This window comes from Aethalodelphis obliquidens, unplaced genomic scaffold (genome assembly GCF_003676395.1).
Source record: "Aethalodelphis obliquidens isolate GAN/ISIS:26980383/991018 unplaced genomic scaffold, ASM367639v1 scaffold40, whole genome shotgun sequence".
Taxonomy (NCBI): domain Eukaryota; kingdom Metazoa; phylum Chordata; class Mammalia; order Artiodactyla; family Delphinidae; genus Aethalodelphis; species Aethalodelphis obliquidens.
Window position 1 is genome coordinate 7562272 of NW_020837984.1, and position 21151 is coordinate 7583422.

General features: G+C 36.3%; 1 protein-coding gene across 5 annotated transcripts in view; it reads left to right on the plus strand.

Moving 5' to 3' along the window:
- COMMD1 (copper metabolism domain containing 1) overlaps window positions 1-21151 on the plus strand; it is a 151168-nt gene that overhangs the window by 47767 nt on the left and 82250 nt on the right. For 3 of the 5 annotated variants that reach the window (XM_027131798.1, XM_027131797.1, XM_027131799.1), the window contains exon 2: window positions 16736-17017. In XM_027131798.1, coding sequence (XP_026987599.1) covers window positions 16736-17017 — 282 coding nt within the window. Of the gene's footprint in view, window positions 1-12090; window positions 12179-15314; window positions 15850-16735; window positions 17018-21151 lie in introns of those variants that run through there. The other 2 variants (XM_027131800.1, XM_027131801.1) reach the window with 2 other exon arrangements.

Genomic DNA, 21151 nt, shown 5'->3' on the forward strand with positions numbered 1-21151 from the left:
AATGCATAATTTTTCATTGAAGGAAAATGCATGTTTATATTTTTCCCCAAGTAAAAATTTGGATCTGAAATTTTTATTTCATTGTGAAGTGGATGGGAAAAGATGGCTTTCAAAAATTTTAGTTCAAATATATTTTGCAAGGTCAGGGAACTATTTGATTTTTCTTTAAGAATGAAATTATTTAGATTTATTCCAAACACCTGTTTGTTTAACTCAAAACATTAAAGAACAAGCAATGTTTCAAACAAAAAGTCATAAAATATAATCATTCTCATCAGTTCACTAAATCCCATGTTACTAATTCTTATTCTGCATGAGTCCTGTTTTTCCATTAGAGTTCTGGAAATTCTTATCCATTTCAGTGGTGTGATTTTAAAGTTATCAAAACCTGTATTCTAGAGTACTTGTCAGTCCTTTCCATGAATCTTTCTGAAGATGAAGTACTTTTGCAAATGTATCAGAGTTAAATAGTGTCTAAAAATGACAAAAGACTTTAAAAAATGGCCATGGTTAAAGATCTGATGGACTTTTAATAAGAAAACTTAGTTATTTCTGTGACACAGCAATTTAAGATAGAGACTTCCCTGGTGGTCCAGTGGTAAAGAATCTGCCTTCCAATGCAGGGGATGTGGGTTCGATCCCTGATCAAGGAACTAAGATCCCGCATGCCGCGGGGCAGTTAAGCCCGTGTGCCACAACTACTGAGCTCTCGCGTCTCAACGAGATAGCCTGCATGCCGCAAACTCCAGGGCCCCTGCGCTCTGGACCTTGCCCACCACAACTACAGAGCCCACGTGCCCTGGTGCCCATATGCCACAGCTAGAGAGAGAAAACCCACATGCCACAGCTAGAGGGAAGCCCGCATGCCACAACAAAGAGCTCATCCTGCAGCAAAAGATCCTGCATGCCTCAACAAAGACCCTGCATGTCACAACTAAGACCCGATGCAGCCAAAAAAAAAAAAAAATCATTATTTTTTAAGATAATAATTGGACAACAAGGATATTGACAAATTCTATGATCTTCAAACAGTTTTTGGAATACCTGTATTAGTAACATATGTCCACACACATATAATCTAAAAGGCTTATCATCCATCTGGCAGAGATGAAAGACTTGTGTATTGAAAAACTACAAGACATTAATGAAAGCAATAGAAGAAAACAATTAAATGGAAAGATAACCTGTACTATTGACTGGAAGAATTAATATTGTTAAAATGTCCATACTACCTACATCTACAGATTCAATGCAATCCCTATCAAAATTCCAATGGTATTTTTCACAGAAATAGAGTTAACAATCCTAAAATTTGTATGGAACCACAAAAGACCCTGAGTAGCCAAAGCAGTCTTGAGAAAGAACAACAAAGGTGGAGGCATCACACTCCCTGATTAATTTAAACTATATTACAAAGCTATAGTAATTAAAACAGTATGGTTTTGGCATAAAAACAGACACATAGATCAATGGAACAGAATAGAGAGTCCAGAAATAAACCCAAACATATATGATCAATTAATTTACCACAAAGGAGGCTAGAATATACAATGAGGAAAGTACAGTTTCTTCCATAAATGGTATTGGGAAAATTGGACAGCCAGATGCAAAAGAAGGAAACTGGATCACTATCTTACACCACACACAAAAATTAACTCAAAATGGATTAAAGACTTGAACATAAGACCTGAAACCATAAAAATCCTAGAAGAAAACATAAGCGGTAAGCTCCTTGACATAGGTCTTGGCCATAATATTTTGAATCTGACACCAGAAGCAAAAGCAACAAAAGCAAAAATAAGTAAGTGGGACTACATTAAAGTAAAATGCTTCTTCACGGCAAAGGAAACCATCAACAAAATGAAAATGCCACCTACTGAATGGGAGGAAATAATTGCAAATCATATTTCTGATAAGGGGCTAATATCCAAAATATGCAAAGCATTTATACAACTCAGTAGCAAAACAACAAAGTCATGCCTATGTAATGAAACCCCAATAAAAACTGGAATTTTTACCCTGGGTGTGTTTTTCTGGCAAACAATACTCTGTGTATTGTTATACATTGATGTGCCAGGAGGGTGATACATCCTGACCCTCTGGGGAGAGGACATGGAAACTTTGCATTCAGGACCCTCTCAGACTTTGCCCTATGCATATCTTATTTTGGCTGATCCTGATTTATGTACTTTTTTGCTATAATAATACTGTAATTGTAAGTGTAGTGTTTTTCTGAGTTTTGCGGCTTGTTCTGCTAAATTATTGAGCTTAACGGGGTAGTTGGAACCCCAAATTTATAGCCACTTGGTCATAAGTATGGGTGGCTTGGAATCCCTCAGCTGCATGGCTGGTTTCTGAGGTGGTATCCTCTTTGTGAAGGATTTTGCCCTAACTTATGAAGACTGGCTCAACTCTGGGTCATTCATGTCCCAATTGCATTGCAGGGTCGATGGTGGAAGGGGACTAGGTAGCCCATCATTCAGTAAGTAGACCTACACTTTATCTCCCAGTTTTCAGAATGAATCCCTTACCTTGAGCTGTGCCTCGAGTCCTTGAGTCCAGAGCCCTCTAGTTTAACTCTGTAGAATGGAAACCCACAGTCTTTTACCAGGGGAAGTGATGGGGTAGTAGTTGGGTTAAGTAAGCAGATTTTCAACCAGTTCTTTGGTTTCCAACTTCTCTTTCACTCAGAAGTACCTAGTGCTTTCCATTTCTTTGTCTTTCTGGAGTTCTACAGTGGGAATTGCTTCTTAGCTGTACCAGAGAAATCTATATACCCAGAAGTCCTAACACTCGTTTCTTACTATTTTCTATTATTTCTGCCATCTTCTTTGTTATATTTTTCAGTTTTGTGTTTGTGATAAACAATTGAGAGATTGAGTAGTTTTTCTATACCTATTATTACCTGAATTTTATTTTTTTAGCTAGCTGACTTTAGAGTGTTTGATATATAAATAACTGTTTTGTGAATATTTAGAATAGCAGGTGTATTTATTTTGCTATAGATGAATATAATTAAAAATTCTAAAATTACTGTGGTCAGGTTTTTATTAATATGGAAGCATAAACATGGAAATAAAATTTCATGTAAAATGTGCTGAATTATTTTTAATTTCTGTAATTTCAAGCTGACAATTTCTGATAAATTACATATCTTATTTAATGGAGAAGACTATCTAGATTAGCAGTGTGATTTATCTTCTAGGCCTAGCTACCAAGTGGACTATTTCAAAAACCAGAGCCGAAACTACTTCAATAGAGAAAATTATAGATGTGATCAGTAGTCTCCCTACTAAACTGTAAACATAGTGTGAGCATGTATTTCAACATGGTGTCGAGTTTTGTGAACACTTAATAAATATTTGGTGATCAACTGACCAATGTTGACTAAAGTATGTGAAATCTTATAAATGACTAAGAAAGATCTTGAAAAAACAAGTGTAATCTGAGTTAGGGATAGATGTTTAAAAATCCACCAGAGTAGTTACTAAATGTGAAAAAAATGGCTGCTGCAAGGGGTTGAGTTATCTTTAAGGGCACGATAAATCTCAAGGACAGGAGTTGGAGCTTCAAAGTTCAGCTACCCTTCTCACATGAGACTCCTTTGCCTTTTTTTCCCTCAGTATTTTATTTTTTTTGCTTTAAAAAAAACTTTTCTAAGAATTTTCAAACATACAAAAGGGTAAGTAAGTATTTACCTTATTGAAATATCAAGGTTTGATATCCTTAAGGAAACAAGTTCCATGAAGCTGCCCTGAAAATTCTGAGAAGTTGGGTAGGTATGCTTACTAGCTAAGCATACCTCCGAGAACACGATTAAAATTTGTTAGAGCACATGCCAAGTAAACGATGAAAAACCTAACAAACTTTATCTTAGGTATTGGCATATCCCAATGATCTGTACTGTTCTAGGGTGTGATGGCTTAGGAGTGAATATGATTTGAACCTAATACATTTTTAGAGGGTATCAAATTCAGAACCAGGCAGATCCATCTCCTGACCCTAAACATGGTCCTAAAGTAAATCGCTTGAGGAAATTGGATCCCAAAGATTACAGGTGGGGAATTTTGAAGTGTTTCCATATTTCATTGGAGATCAAAGAAGCCTAACTAAAAGAATTGTGGGCTGACTTATATGATAACTTCTTTTTGAAAGGGCTATTTTATCTTGAAGATTATGCGTTTGGAGGAACTAAGGTGATTGGCAGTGGAAAGAATCAGAACATGTGAAATTCCTTAAAAATTTATTGACTTAAATAACTTTGTCTGTGTTAACACATAATTAAAAAAAAAACCCTTAAAAAAAAAAAACCCTTTACACTTAAAAAAAAAATTTGTTAGAGCACAATGACTAATTGCTGTATACCAAAGACTTCCCAATTGTTTGAAGCTGTTTTTATTTATTTATTTATTTATTGTTTAGAGGCTGTTTTTAAATTGTTGATGTTCAAGGTTCAGTTTTCACTGGTGTGCTGCTACCTGATATTAATATATTTAACCAGATTCATCACTCTGTTAGGGTGTATACTTCTATTTTTTCTCACTCTCACCTAGCTTTCTATCACCAGATTTTGGGCTTGGTTAACTTTTCACCTGTCTGCCCTTAATTGGATGTTAAAGCAGCCAGGAAACTGGAAAGTTCCTGGCATAGTGACTGTTACATAGTAGTTGTGTAAGTCACTGAACTTTGGAATGTGTCCAGAGATACTCTAGGTGAGTCTGTCATTGGCTAAATTTTTGTCTTATGAAACCAAATTAATTTCTTTTTTAATGTGTAAATTTGTTAAATTAGAATGCAGAATATGGCAGTAGTACTCAACAGATACGCTAGTCATTGCGTATTAAATCTAGTAATGGGAAATATGAATTTGCGTTTGAAATATGATTTGATTGCACTTCTGTGTTTACCTGTGCCAAATGAAACATGGTTGTATTTTGTTTACAAAGACTCCAGCAACTTCCCAGGCATGGAGACATCAGATAAACAGAGACTTTATTATTTTACCACAGGTGGCAATAAACAGGACTAATTACACAGATGTGAGAGGAATAAATTCTTCTATCCACTCCATAGCTCTTCTTTTTGCTGAAGTTTCCTTCTATTGGTAATTTTCAATTCTGAATTGTGTAAGTTGAGAAATTCAAATGATTATAGCTTTTTTTTTTTCCTGTAAGAAGGACCAGGCATAGACAACAGTGATTTATAAAATTTGCTGTCAACTTGAAATATTTTCCTTTCTCCCCAGTGAAAAGTAATAGCATTTTTCTCTTTTCTTAATTTTAGCTTTGACTTAATCTTTCCAAGTTGTCCGTAGCCAGCACCTTATTTTCTTCTTGGTAACCTTTTTTTCCCCTGTTTAAATGTAGCCAGGATTTTTATTATAGTGGAAATGGGACCAATTAGCTATTAGTTGTTGAAGTCTGATATGAGATGAGTGTTTTTATTTTAAAATGCAGCTGACCTAAATTGCAAAAACAATAGAATCCTCAACACCAGTGCTTCTTAAATGATGTCTGTTGAGGACCAGATTTGTAGTGTGTGTGTGTGTGTGTGTGTGTGTGTTGTGTTTTTAGAATTTTCAGTCTCTCACCAAAAATACATAAAAATATAAGGTTCAATTATTTTGTTAGAATAATCAACATAAAAATACCGTGACATTGCCACAAAAGTTTCTGAATGTTTACTCTCAAGTCTCTACAGCCACCTCATAGTGGACTTGTAATGAAGTTTGTGGACTGGCATTGATCTGCAGACTGTACTTTGGGTAGTACTGCTCTAGATTTCCTGGCAAATGAGGAAAGCCAAGGATGCTGCATTGTGCTTTTGGTTACACACCAGATTGTATGCTCTTCAAAGTCATGTTCATGTTATTCATCTTTTTTGAGAGCTTAGGACAGGGCCTGATAGGAAGGTGGTTGAAACTCGGTGATGAAGAAGATTATATGGTGATAACAAGTGGAGTCAAAACTGAGTGGGCTAGAACAAATTCTGCAAATACTCAAAACTGAATTGTGAAGTAGTAACATAGGAGGGTTTCCATATCAGATTATCTACTTTTTCTTCAGGGATAAAATAGGCCTTACAAAAATTTTCTAATAAAGTACATTCAATCCTGAATGGAATTGAGAGCCAGCTTTCATCATTTTGGTCTACTTTAAGAATACAAAAGCTAAAAAAAAAAAAAAAATACAAAAGCTCACACTACCTATTATATAAAATAGATAAACAACAAGGATTTACTCTATAGCACAGGGAGCTATATTCAATATCTTGTAATAACCTATAATGAGAAGTGAAAAAATGCAGATGTATACATATATATATAAAACCAAATTGCTTTGCTGTAACCTGAAACTAACGCAATATTGTAAATCAACTATACTTCAAAAAAAAAAAAAAGAATACAAAAGCTGAGTTATGCCAAAGATAGTTTATAGGAGGGAATAAAGCTTTGGAAATTTAGCAAGGTTGAACCACTTCAAATTACCATTTTTGTAAGTCAAAAACAGTTGCACACTGGCAATTTTGTGTAGCTCAGTGTATAGATACAGCAACATGGAATGTTAATACTGGGGGCGGAGTACATAGACATCATTTAGCAAATCCCCTTCATTTAATTTTAGGGAAACTAAAGCCCAGAGAAATGTTTCAAACAGAAAAACCATTTTCTAACTGTAAGTACAGTAAACCAGATTTTACGAATTTACTGAAGGTAGATAAAAGGCAAAACTGAGTTGCGGGACTTCCCAGGTGGTCCAGTGGTTAAGACTCTGTGCTTCCAATGCAGGGGGACTGGGTTCGATCCCTGGTTAGGGAACTGGATCCCACATGCATGCCGCAACGAAGATCCTGCACACAAGCCGCAGTGAAGATCCCGTGTGCGGCAACTAAGACCCAGCACAGCCAAATAAATTAAAACAACAACAACAAAAAAAACCACACAAAAACTGAGTTGCTTTTCTTTTGGACTGTTTCTGCTTATGTTTTGGACTATGTTCTACTTAAAATAATATCATAAGCAATTTCAAGGGAAATATTTAGTTTTTTAAAACAAGAAAACTGAGGACTTCCTTGGTGGGGCAGTGGATAAGACTCCACGCTCCCAGTGCAGGGGGCCCGGGTTTTATCCCTGGCCAGGGAACTAGATCCCACATGCATGCTGCAACTGAGGGTTCGCATGCCACAACTAAGGAGCCCGCCTGCCACAACTAAGACCTGGTGCAACCAAATAAATAAATTAAATAAATAAATACAAATTAAAAAAAAAAACCAAGAAAACCTTTAAGAGCATTAGAAAACACTAGTTTACCTAAACTATTTTTTGGACAGTTTCACTTGCTTTAGCTCATCATATGATTTTTTATTCCAAGAGGCTATAGAAGTGCAACTAAGATCTTTTGACCTGGTATTTGATCTTTAATTGTGTAAATATATATTTTTGTCAGAAAATATTCTGGTGAAATAAATCAGAAGAAAAAACATTCTCTTTATTACCCTTTACTAACAAGCTAATATTAATAGTCACTAGAGGCAAATTGCTTTTGCTTTCTCAAGGTCTTAATTTCTTTGTATTGACAGCTGGTAGCATTCTGTAGTTTATAGGCTTAACTAAGGGAATGTGTGCACATTATGGCATAGCATATTCTTGGAACCTTCACAGAACTGTTGACAAGTAAAGATTTTTTGGTTACCATGAGTAGTTTCTATGGGGGTTGAACTATTGTTAGTTCTTGGTTTGCCTCTATGCTTGTCAGTCTGTTTTCTTCAGAAATGATGAATTTAAATCTGCATGATGTGTTCCAGTTCACTTACTTAATGGAAATTAGGGGAGTGAATAACTTTCTGAAATTCTTAATTACTGTTCCCATTAAGGGGTTGGAGAAGCAAATATTTATATCTCATGCATTATCTTGCTTAATTCCTAATCATTCTTTCTCCTTGGATATAACTTACTCACTAAAGAAATAGCTATCTATTCAAACAACTGCCTTGGCATATTCCAGCAATATTTTTTTTCTTACAATATTAAAAACCCCACATATAATATAACTAGAAAAAGACAGTTATTTCCAAGCAGGATGAGATTGATGGTAAGTATATTATTTGTGGATGAGAATTTTCTGCTTGTTTTTTTTTTTAATTATATATATATATGAGTTACTAGCAATACTGACCATGATAAAGAATATTTCTTACAATTAAACTTTGTTTCTTTCTTGGAAAAATAGAATTACCTAAATTCAAGGTCATCTTATATTTGAGTCAATAAGATACTTATCCTAGAAGTTTATTATTTATCTTTGACAGTATTTTATTGAGTTGATTAAAAAGAGCTACAAATTATTAGATTGCATTGATTTATCACTTATATTTGATACACTCTTAAGAAATAGTACTTTTGGGTTGTTGAAATTATGTCCCCAGTATTTATTCTTGGTCATAAGAACCAAGATTTTTCACATTAATTTATATTTATTATATTAAACTAGCAAGTTTGCTTTCCTCTTTTGATATGGAGTAAAATTAGAGAGATTAATGATTCTTGTATGGTAGTTCTATTTTTAATTTTTTGAGGAATCTCCATACTGTTTTTCATAGCGACTGCACCCATTTATATTCCCACTAACAGTGCATGAGGGTTCCCTTTTCTCCATGTCCTTGCCAGCGTTTATTATTCGTTGACTTTTGATAATAGCCATTCTGACAGCTGTGAGGTGATATCTTATTGTGGCTTTGATTTGCATTTCCCTGATGATTAGTGATGTTGAGCATCTTTTCATGTGTCTGTTGGCCATCTGTATGTCTTTGGCAAAATGTCTGTTTAGGGGGCTTCCCTGGTGGCGCAGTGGTTGAGAGTCTGCCAGTCGATGCAGGGGACACGTGTTCGTGCCCCGGTCCGGGAAGATCCCACATGCCGCGGAGCGGCTGGGCCCGTGAGCCATGGCCGCTGAGGCTGCGCGTCCGGAGCCTGTGCTCCGCAACGGGAGAGGCCACGACAGTGAGAGGCCCGTGTTAAAAAAAAAAAAAAAGTATGTTTAGGTCTTTTGCCCATTAAAAAAAATTTTTTTTGATATTGAGTTGTATGAATTCTTTGTATATTTTGGATATTAACTGCTTACCAGATATATGTTTGAAAACACCTTCTCCCATTCAGTAGGTGGCCTTTTAGAACAAATTTTAGAATTATTTGTTCTAGTTCTGTGAAAAATACTGTTGTTGTTGTTGTTTTTTTTTTGGCTGTGTTGGGTCTTTGTTGCTGCTCACAGGCTTTCTCTAGTTGCGGCGAGCGGGGGCTACTCTTCATTGTGGTGCACGGGCTTATTGCAGTGGCTTCTCTTGTTGTGGAGCACGGGCTCTAGAGTGTGCGGACTTCAGTAGTTGTGGTGTGTGGGCTCAGTAGTTGTGGCACACGGGCTCTAGAGCGCAGACTCAGTAGTTGTGGCGCATGGACTTAGTTGCACCACGGCATGTGGGATCTTCCCAGACCAGGGCTCGAACCCGCGTCCCTTGCATTGGCAGGCGGATTCTTAACCACTGCGCCACCAGGGAAGTCCCTGCTGTTGGTATTTTGGTAGGTATTGCATTGCATCTTAAATTGCCTTGGGTAATATGGTCATTTTAGCAATGTTAATTCTTCCAACTTGTGAGCACAGTATATCTTTCCACTTGTCTGTGTTGTCTTTGGTTTCTTTCATTAGTGTCATAGTTTTTTGAGTACAGGTCATTTACTTCCTTAGTTAGATTTGTTCCTAGGTGTCTTATTCTTCTGTAAATGATATTATTTTTAAAATTTCTCTTCTGATAGTTCTCTGTTAGTGTATAGAAATGCAACAGATTTCTGTATGCTAATTTTGTATCCTGCAACTTACTGAATTAAGTTATTCTAATAGTTTTTTGGTGGTATCTTTAGGATTTTCTATATATAGTATATCATCTGCAAATGGTGACAGTTTTACTTCTTCCCTTCTAATTCGGATTCCTTTTATTTTTTTTTCTCGTTTGATTTCTGTGGCTGGGACTTCCAGTACAATGTTGAATAACAGTGACGAGAGTGGGCATCCTTGTCTTGTTCCTGATCTTAGAGGAAATGCTTTCAGCTTTTCACCGTTGAGTATAATGTTGGCTGCAGGTTTGTCACATGTGACTTTTATTATGGTGAGGTATGTTCCCTCTGTACCCACTTTGTTGAGAGTTTTTATCATAAATCGATGTTGAATTTTGTCAAAAGCTTTTTATGCATCTATTGAGATGATCATAGGATTTTTATTCTCCAATTTGTTAATGTGGTGTATCACATTAATTGATTTTCAGATTTGAACCATACTTGCATCCCTGGGATAAATCCCACTTGATCATGATGTATGATCCTTTAAACGTATTGTTGAATTTGGTTTGCTAATATTTGTTGAGAATTTTTGCATCTATGTTTATCAGTGATACTGGCCTGTAATTTTCTCTTTTTTTGCAGTATCTTTGTCTGGTTTTGTATCAGGATGATGCTGGCCTCAGAGAATGAGTTCAGAATCATTCCTTCTTCTTCAATCTATTTTGGAATAGTTTGAAGATAGGCATTAACTCTTTAAACGTTTAGTAGATTTCACCTATGAAGGCTTCTGGTCCTAGACTTTTGTTTATTGGAAGTTTTTTTGCTTGTTTTGTTTTTTAATTACTGATTCAATTTCATTACTGGTAATTGGTCTGTACATATTTTATGTTTTTTCCTAATTCAGTCTTGGGAGATTATACATTTCTAGGACTTTATCCATTTTTTCTAAGTTGTTCATTTTATTGGTATATACTTGCTTGTTGTAATCTCTTATGATCCTTTGTAACTTCTCCTTGTTCATTTCTGATTTTATTTATTTAGGCCCTCTCTCTTTTTTTTCCTGATGAGTCTGGCTAAAGGTTTATCAATTTTGTATATCTTTTCAAAGAACCAGCTCCTAGTTTCACTGATCTTTTTGTTTTTGTTTTGTTTTGTTTTAGTCTCTATTTCATTTATTTCTGCTCTGATCTTTATTATTTCTTTCTTTTTTGGGTATTTTAAAACATTATTGACCTACACAGAAGAATTCCAAATAATTTATATAGATACTTTGCCTCCAAGGAGGTGGAGCGTAACTTCCTATTCTTTAAGTGTGGGCTGCTCATGGTGACTTCCCAACAAAGAGTAGATTATAGAAAAGGGGGAGAAAAGAGTTATTTTACAGTGGAGAAACCTGAAAAACACTACCTCAGCTAGTTTCCATTAGCAGTAGTAAGCCATGTTGATAGCATGTACCCTTGATGTGGTATGATGAGAATGGCAGTTCACCTCTGGTCTTTCTCCCAAAACCTATAACCCCAGTCTAACCATGAGAAAAACATGAGGCATATCCAAACTGAGGGACATTCTACAAAGTACCTGACCAGTACTCCTCAAAACTGTCAAGGTTATCAAAAACAAGAAAAGTTTGAGAAACTGTCATAGCCGAGGGAAACTTAAGGAGACATGATGACTAAATGTAGTGTAACTTGGATGGGATCCTGGAACATAAAAAGCACATTAGGTAAAAACTAAGGAAATATGAATAACATATAGACTATGGTTAATAATAATGTTATCCATATTGATCCACTAATTGTCACAAGTGTGACTTTACTAATGTAAGATGTTAATAACCTAGGAAATTGAGTGTGTGGTATATTGAATCTGTACTATCTTCATAAGTTTTCTGTACATCTGTTCTAAAGTTAGTTTTATTAAAAACATTAAAAAAATTGTAGATACTACTAGAGCCCTCTATATGCCTCTCAGATTTCATTCTCCTTGTCCTTTGAAGTAACCTCTGGCCTGCATTAGGTGTTTATCAATCTCATGCATAATTTTACATTTTTACTACATACGTATTTTAAATTTATAGTATTTTTTATCTTATAATATTTCATATAAATAGTATCATACTTTATATATTTGTGTGCAGTTGTCTTTTTTGTTATTGTTGTTCGGCATTATGTGTTTGTGCTTTTCCATGTTGATAGATATAATTCTAATTCATTTACTGTGTGTTAGTCCATGGTTTGAATGTCACTAACCATTTTTGTTTTTGTTGTTCCAGACATTGGAGTTGATTCTAATTTGTTACTATTACCAACATTGTTGCAATAACCATTCCTGCATAGAACTCCTAGTGCATAGGTATAAGAGTTCCTCTAAGTTTTTTCCATTGCAGAAGAGTTGCTGAGTTCTAGAATATGTACATCTTAAATTTTGACAGATAATGCAAAATTGCTCTTCAAAAATGTTCTGTTCCCACAACAGTATATGAGAATTGTTGGTGAGGAAGTAAAGAAACAGTTTTTAATATTGTGGGGCATTTTACTTTTTGCCAGTTTAATGGAAGGAAAATGGTATTAGTTTACATTTTCTTTATTATTAGTTATGTTGAGCATATTTTTATTGATTGATTTATTATTAAATTTCCCTTTCTATGAATAATTTGCTCATATTTTTGGTCAAATTTTTAGCTGTTAGGTTTTTTTGATTTCAAGGAGTTCTTTATATATTCTGCATACTACTCTTCTGTCAGTTATATACTTTACAAAATCTCAGTATTTCATTTGAATTTGTAACTTTAAAAAATGGTATCTTTTTTGTAAGAAGTTATTTTTTGCTTTTTAAAAAAATTGAGTATAATTTATATGATAGTACTTAAGTATTCAGTTTGAGTTTTTGAGAAATGTATATACCTGTGTAATCCACATTTATATCATCATCTTATCATCCTATCATCACCACAGAAAGTTCCCTCATTCCTCTTCCCAGTCAGCCCCACCTCTGCCTTAGGTACCACTTTTCTGGTTTCTGTTATCATAGATTAGTTTTGCTTGTTCTAGAACATAACATAAATTGAATCACACAGTATATACTCGATGTATCTAACTTTTAAAATTCAGCATAATATCTAAAATTTATGCACGTTTTTGTATCTATCACTAGTTTTTGGGTTTTTTTTTTAATATACTTTATTTTAAGAACGGTTTTTGGTTTACAGAAGAATTGAATGGAAAGTGCAGAGAGTTAACATATACTCCCTTGCTCTCTGCTCCCAAGCAATTTCCCCTATTATGAACATCTTGCATTAGTGTGGTACATTTGTTACAGTTGAGGAGCCTGTGTTGATTACATTATTAACTAAAATCCACGGTTTATGTTAGAATTCACTCTTTGTCTTGTACATTCTGTTTGTATATTCTTTCTACACAAATGTTTAGTTATGTGTGTCCACCATTTAGTATCAGATTTTGTACACTATACAGAATTGTTTCACTGCCTGAAAAATCCCTTGTGTTCCACCTATTCATCTCTCCCTTCCTCCCTCTGAACTCCTGGCAACCACTGATCTTTTTACTGTCTCCATAGTTTTGACTTTTCCAGAATGTCATATAGTTGGAATTGCCATGATCAAACACTCACACAGCCCATATTCTAGGGAATAGGACATAGACCCTTAACTCTTTGTGGGAGAAGGGTCAAAGAATTTTGGAGCCAAGTTTTAAAATAACATATTCTATATTATATCTACATATTATAAATGGGGAAATTGAGGTACAACAAGACTAAATGACTTTCCCAAGATCAAGTGAGTACAGTACTAGTTTTTTTTGGGGGGGATTCCAGATTTCATGCTCATCCAACTATTCACTCATTCATTATATATTTGCTGATCACCTACTATATGCCAGTCACTGTGCGAGGCTCCAGGGGTTAAATATTAAACAAGAGAGGCAAGGTCTCTGCCCTCTTAAAGAACTTATATTTAGAGCAAGAAATAGGCCTGATGTAGGTTTCTTTTTTTAATTAAGATTTTTATTTAGAGATAATTGTAGATTCACATGCAGCTATAAGAAATAATACAAAGAGATACCATTGTATTTTTTATTGATTCCCCCTAACGATAACGTACTGCAAAACTGTAGTATAATATCACAACCACTATATTAACATTGGTACAGTCAAGATACAGAGCTTTCCATCACCACTAAGATCCCTCATGTTGCAGTTTTATAGCCACATCTACTTTCCTCCCACCCACCCTTGCTCCTTCCTTTTTTTTTCCCCTTTAAACAACTGATAATCAATTTATTAAAATAGTTGATTTAAGCATCTGCAGTAGTGATTCAGCCTCGACTCCCGGCTAAATACTGATGGAAGTAATCTGCTTAACAATCTCAGAAAGACTGTTCAAGTCAATGAGTTTCTTGTATATCCTCATCTGAAAAAGAGACCAAATGTTTCAGCAGGAGTTTTTCTTGTAGTGATTCTCAGACATATATAGATGTGTTGTTTTGGTAGTTCAGAAATCAAAATGTGAATGGTATTGCCACTGGTAATGAGATTTTCCAAAATGCTCAACAACTTATTTGTAAAGTTCTGACCAAACTAAAATATTGATACAAGCTGTATTAGTTGCATTCCTGGAAAATTTAGAGCTTATTAAAACTGTGCCAAAAAATAATTTTTTATGTAAAAAGAAAAAGATTAATTTCTAGGCCCAGGTAATTATAAACAGTTTCCACATAATGTTAGATGGGACATTGCCAAGTCATGTAGGACATGTGTCAGTTTGTTTTGTAGGATGTTCTTGAGCAGGGGTTGGCAAGCTACATCCTGCAGGACACACTATTTTTGTATAGCCCATTAGCTAAGAATGGTTTTTACATTTTTAAAGAGTTGAGCAAGTAAAAAGAAGAATATGTTACAGAGACGGTAACACCTTTTTTGGATGAATTGACCCCAGTTCAAGATATTATTGACTGGAACCCAACCAAAATAACTTCTGTCACAAGTGAAGTTAAATCAGAATAGATTTCTTTTTTTTTTTTTTTTGCGGTACGTGGGCCCCTCACTGTTATGGCCTCTCCCGTTGCGGAGCACAGGCTCCGGACGCGCAGGCTCAGCGGCCATGGCTCACGGGCCTAGCTGCTCCACGGCATGTGGGTTCTTCCCGGACCAGGGCATGAACCCGTGTCCCCTGCATTGGCAGGCGGACTCTCAACCACTGTGCCACCAGGGAGGCCCCAGAATAGATTTCTTAATATGCTTTGAGGAAAAGAATGATACACATCACCTGTGTTGTGATGTGATAGTGTGAAGCAAAGTGCCGGTAGAAATAATTTTATTTAATTATAATATATTATACAAATTAATGTTTCTGTTGAGTGGCATAGCCAGAGATTTTGGGTCCTCCTACCCAAAACTTGGTAAATAGGCAGATATTTAGTAAACATTTGTTGAATTGTAATGTGATGTAATGTGAAATATCTTTAATCTATGTTGTTTAATCTATGTTGTAATATTTATCGTACAACTTTTTCATATTAATGGAGGAATGAAAGACAGCATGTTTGTCTTTCAGCCTCCCTTCCACCTATTCTACCTATACTCCACCTGTACACTGTCTACCTTTACATTCCTCTGTTCTCACTGCTACTGCTCAAGTGTAGGCAGGACTCTTGGTTCCAAATGATAGGAATACAGCTTAAACTATCCTGAATAGTAAACGGGAGTTTTTGGTGCCTACAGGTGGAAAAGATGTCGAGATAACATACAGAGTTGAAGAAAGGTCTGCAGGAACCAAGGCCTTGGGGATTACAGAACAGGGTATCACTCCATTAGAACCCACTCTCATCTCTGCTTGGCTTCATTCTATTTTATTGCAATCAGGCTTTTGCCAAAAGATCAAAGATGTCTGTCTGCAGCCCTCCAGTCTCATGTTCTTCTGGTACCATGACCTCAGGAGACAAGACCACTTCTCCTCCTAAATTGGGAGATTAATTTGGATCAATCATTGTGCCCAGAGAAAGGAGGTACTATGATAGTTTGGTTTGGAGCTCATATCAATCCTCATGTCCAGGCAGGGGAAAGCTTGTTCGGAGACCAAATCATTAACCATCACTGACCTATTCAGGGCTCCATTGCCCCAGCCCTTTGATGATTTCCCGCTTCAGTTTAGCTGCTTACTGTTCTCAGAACAGCAATGGCAATTAAGGTTTGAAAATTTATGGAAAAGAATAAAGTAGTATACAGTTTCAGAGTAGTATTATTGGATATTGTAGTATTATTGGCTGTTTGGTTGAAGATGGGCTGTAAAACTAAACCAATTCATTCACTTAACAAAATTTACTTAGTACTTCGTATGGACAAGGCATTACCCAGTTATAGTATATCAAACCAAGCCTGGCTATAAGGCACTGTGAAATTATGTAAGATTTCATCAGAGCACTAATTCATTTTATTCTCTTGTTTTATTATTTTTACATTTTAACTTTATTTATATTTTATTATTTCCTCATCATGGAACTGGATATTTATAGATTCTAGTTATTGATAGAGAATTTGAGTGACACGGATTTTTTTTTTTTTTTGGCCACGTCACGGGGCTTGTGGGATCTTAGTTCCCCTACTGTGGATTGAACCTGGGCCCTAGGCAGTGAGAGCATGGAGTCCTGTCCACTGGATCGCCAGGGAATTTCCAACATGGAATTTTTCACAATAGCTTTTCTGATATTCAGTATTTTCAAAGGGAATATTTTTGTATTTATGAAGCGCTTATTCTCATTACTGTCTTTTGATGACCCTTTTTGAAAGCTTATTCAGTGATTAAGAATCACTCAAAATGTGATCTGTAGTTAAGATGCATCTTTTTCTAGTTATCTACCAAATTCATATCTGTTATTTTTTCTGTCATTATAGTCTATTGCATCTGCAGACATGGATTTCAACCAGCTGGAAGCATTCTTGACTGCTCAAACCAAAAAGCAAGGCGGGATCACATCTGACCAAGCTGCTGTCATTTCCAAATTCTGGAAGAGCCATAAGACAAAAATCCGAGAGAGCCTCATGAACCAGAGCCGCTGGGACAGTGGGCTTCGGGGCTTGAGCTGGAGAGTTGATGGCAAATCGCAGTCAAGACACTCAGCTCAAATGCATACTCCTGTTGCCATAATGGAGCTGGAAATAGGGAAAAGTGGACAGGTGAGTTCAATTTCAATTTCCCTTTGTAAACTGTATTTTTCCATTACGTATTAGCCATACATTCAGAATGATTTTATGTAACAGTCTTTGTTTGCAGAGATAATGATAACACGAAAAGATTCTGGTTTTCAGAATCCCTTTTCAAAGATAGAATCATCTGAAAGTTTGGATATTCCCAACTGTGGATAGAGTCTGAAAACCAGCCTCCGGCAGCTATCTCAAAAGAACAAAGTGGGTCAATAAGGTGATTGCACAGAAGTTGGCTACTGTTCCCTTTTGGTTAGATCTGAGTTCGTGGCGTTTGGTCAGAATCTCCAAGGCAATGATAAAGACGCTAAGTAAAGACAAGGAATTGAGATTAAACAACATAGAACAAACCTATCTCACAAAACTCATCTTTATAGGCATTCAGGTATAGGAGGCAATGTATTTTTTTAATATAAATTTATTTATTTATTTTTGGCTGCATTGGCTCTTCACTGCTGCGTGCGGGCTTTGTGGTGAGCGGGGGCTACTCTTCATTGCGGTGTGCGGGCTTCTCATTGCCGTGGCTTCTCTTGTTGCGGAGCACGGGCTCTAGGCATGCGGGCTTCAGTAGTTGTGGCTCGCAGGCTCAGTGGCTGTGCGGCATGTGGGATCTTCCTGGGCCAGGGCTCGAACCTGTGTCCCATGCACTGGCAGGTGGACTCTTAACCACTGCACCAACAGGGAAGTCCCAGCATTGTATTTTAATTACAACATTGTGTTGTTCCTAAAGACCCTAAAGTATACTATTTCTGTCCTTGAGCCTACAAATTGTTTTTAATTGATCTTGATTATTTACAAAACAGTACTGCTTTCCTTGCAGTTTCCAATATCATTATAGCGGACATCTACATGGTTTTTCTTTGAAGTCTTCAGTTTGTACTCCAGATGACTGCCAGATCAGACTTTTAATGACCTGGTATATGTCTTTTGGGGAAAAAAAAGCAGCAACTTGTAATTAGGAAGAGAAAACCCAGATCACTGAATTAACTAACCAGATTTATTTTCAGATAAATAATCAAATAAGTGATTCTATTACATCCTATAATAGAAATTTATATCTTTTCTTCTAATAATGAGTGCATTTTTTTAGCTGGCAGGTTTCCTCACATAATCCCTTCTTGAGTTGCTTAGGGTTTTTCCAGTATTTGTAGTTCCCTAATGACTTTAATTTTAATTTAAAAGATAATTCCTTTTAAAAAATTGTTCTTTTTCAAAATATATTTTGAGGACCTTTTATTCAGTTATTTTACAGTAGTGCTAATAGCCTTTACTGACTTTGGTTTCTCTGATCCTAAAGTCCATTTTCTTAACCACTGTGTTATACAGCCTTCCTCCTATTATTCCTAGACCAAAAATCTGACAGAAGGTGCAGAAAGTATTCTTGGATATGTAAGTTTCACCAGCCATTTTTATAGGCTGTTCATTTTTTATTCTGGCAGTAGTGATTTTGTCAAGTATTTATCATTTGGGCAGGAATATGAAAACATACATATCTACTTTGACTTTCCTAGAAAACTATTATAGTATTTCTTTAACTCAATATTTTCCTAATATTTCTTGGACTGGGGTTTATAATGTGCCTTTTGATTTTAGTAACTTATATACCATCTGAATATATTGGATACTGACACAGGAATTTTAAAAATCTATTTTTTTACGGTATGCGGGCCTCTCACTGCCGTGGCCTCTCCCGTTGTGGAGCACAGGCCCCGGAAGCGCAGGCCCAGCGGCCACGGCCCACAGGCCCAGCCGCCCCGCGGCACGCGGAACCCTCCTGGACCAGGGCACGAACCCGCATCCCCCGCATCGGCAGGCGGACCCCCAACCACTGCGCCACCAGAAAAGCCCTTAAATATCTATTTTTAAGTTCCTATGGTTTTTCTTTCATTTTTTTAGCTAAAGTAACAAGGAAAAACATTTTTTTTAGAACAGTAGAATGTGTTTTTGTCAATCAGTAAATCTAAACATCACTACACATGATTTTTTAGCTAGCTTCAGGAACATTTCATGATTACTTAGAACAAGTTGGTAAACTTTTTTTTGAGAGGACAGATATTTTATGCTTGACAGCTCTACAGTTTCTGTCACAAGTACTCATCATTCTTGGTGCAGCTCAAAAGCAGCCACAGACAGTACATAAACAGATGGGCACTCCTATCTTTCTAGAAGGTTTACCTATTTCAATAGAATCAATAGGTCTTAGAAGTCAGAGAGTCCTTAAGTACTCATCTAAGGTGAATTACATAGGTGAGGTGGTATATCCTCATTTTCCAGAGAAGGTGTATGTGACAGAGAAGTGACTTGCTTCAGACATAGCTGATAAGTGGTAAAGTGAGAACTAAAATGGGGATCGGGGCTTCCCTGGTGGCGCAGTGGTTGGGAATCTGCCTGCCAATGCAGGGGACACGGGTTTGAGCCCTGGCCCAGGAAGATACCACATGCCGCGGAGTAACTAAGCCCATGCGCCACAGCTACTGAGTCTGTGCTCTAGAGCCCGCGAGCCACAACTACTGAAGCCCGCATGCCTAGAGTCTGTGCTCTGCAACAAGAGAAGCCACCACAGTGAGAGGCCCATCAACCGCAACGAAGAGTAGCCCCCGCTCTCTGCAACTAGAGAAAGCCCGAGTGCAGCAACAAAGACCCAATGCAACCATAAATAAATAAACAAACAAACAAACAAATAAATAAATAATAAAATAAAATAAAATTAAAAAAAATAAAATGGGGATCACCAGACTTAGTTTTTCCAAAAACCATTGATACCAACATCTAGGAGCTTTTGTTAGCTTCTCACAATAGTCTATGCCAAGAAAACATGTTGGTTATAAAACATGTTGGTTATACAGTGTGGTAATCATGAGCGTTGATAGGAATATCACTCAGCAATAAGAAGGAAAGAACTTTTGATACACGCAACAAAATGGTTGAATCTCAAAATCATTTGCTGAGTGAAGTAAGCCAGGTAAAAACTTTTTTTAACATAATGTATGATTCTACTCATATAAAATCCTAGAAAATGCAACGTAATCTATAGTGACAGAAAGCAGATGCCTGGGCATAAGAGTAGAAGGAGGGATAGATTAGATTACAGAGGGGTGTGTGAAAATTTTTAAGTGTGAAAAAAATATTTATGTTCATTGTGGCAGCTGTTTTATGGATGTAAATATATGTATGTCAAAACTTATGAAATTGCATGCTTTAGATATGCAGTTTATTGTACATTACTTATACTTCAAAGTTGTGAAGAAAATGGTCACTGTGAAAATGATTGAAAATGCACTTTAACCCACAAAATCCTTTGAACGCAAATATATTCTTAAATCAAGAAAAGTTGTAAAGAAAGTAAACTGTAATAGAACCTAGGCTGGCAGTAAAATAAATATACAACCCAGATCCTACCGGAAATGTTTTTGTGAGGCCTGGATCCTTGGTTAGTACTGCTGTCAGCTTCTAGGTGAATGTTATTTATGAAATACTCTACTAAATCAACTTACCAGTTTTTAGAACACGTATAGGCAACAAAGGCAAAGTTATTTTTACACTGCTGTCATTGGATGAGCTTGTGAGGGAATTAATGATTCTAGGATATTAAGAGGTTGCTTCTAAGAAGAATGACCAAGGTTTTTGAACTCTGGGGTGTGTGTGTCCATGTACCCCAACAACTAAATTACTGTCTTCAATTTATGTCATTTTAAATCAGTGGTTCTCAATCATGGCTACACATAAGAATCACTTTTGGAGCTTTAAAAATTTTCATGCTCTGGACATACTTCAGACCAATTAAGTAAGAATCTGTGGGGATGGGACCTGGGCATCAGTATTCTTTAAAACTGGTGATTTAAAAAAAAAACAAGGGTGGGGGGACTTACCTGGTGTTCCAGTGGTTAAGACTCCATGCTTCTACTGCAGGGGACATGGGTTCGATCCCTGGTCGGGGAACTAAGATCCTACATACCACGCAGCGTGGCCAAAAAAAAAAGAACACAACAACTAAAAACTGGTGATTTCAGTATTCATCCAAGGTTGAGAACCACTATGTTAAAGGTGCCAACTACTCTGATTTGAAATGTTAATATAGCTTGGTATTAAATTTTTACAGTGAGAATT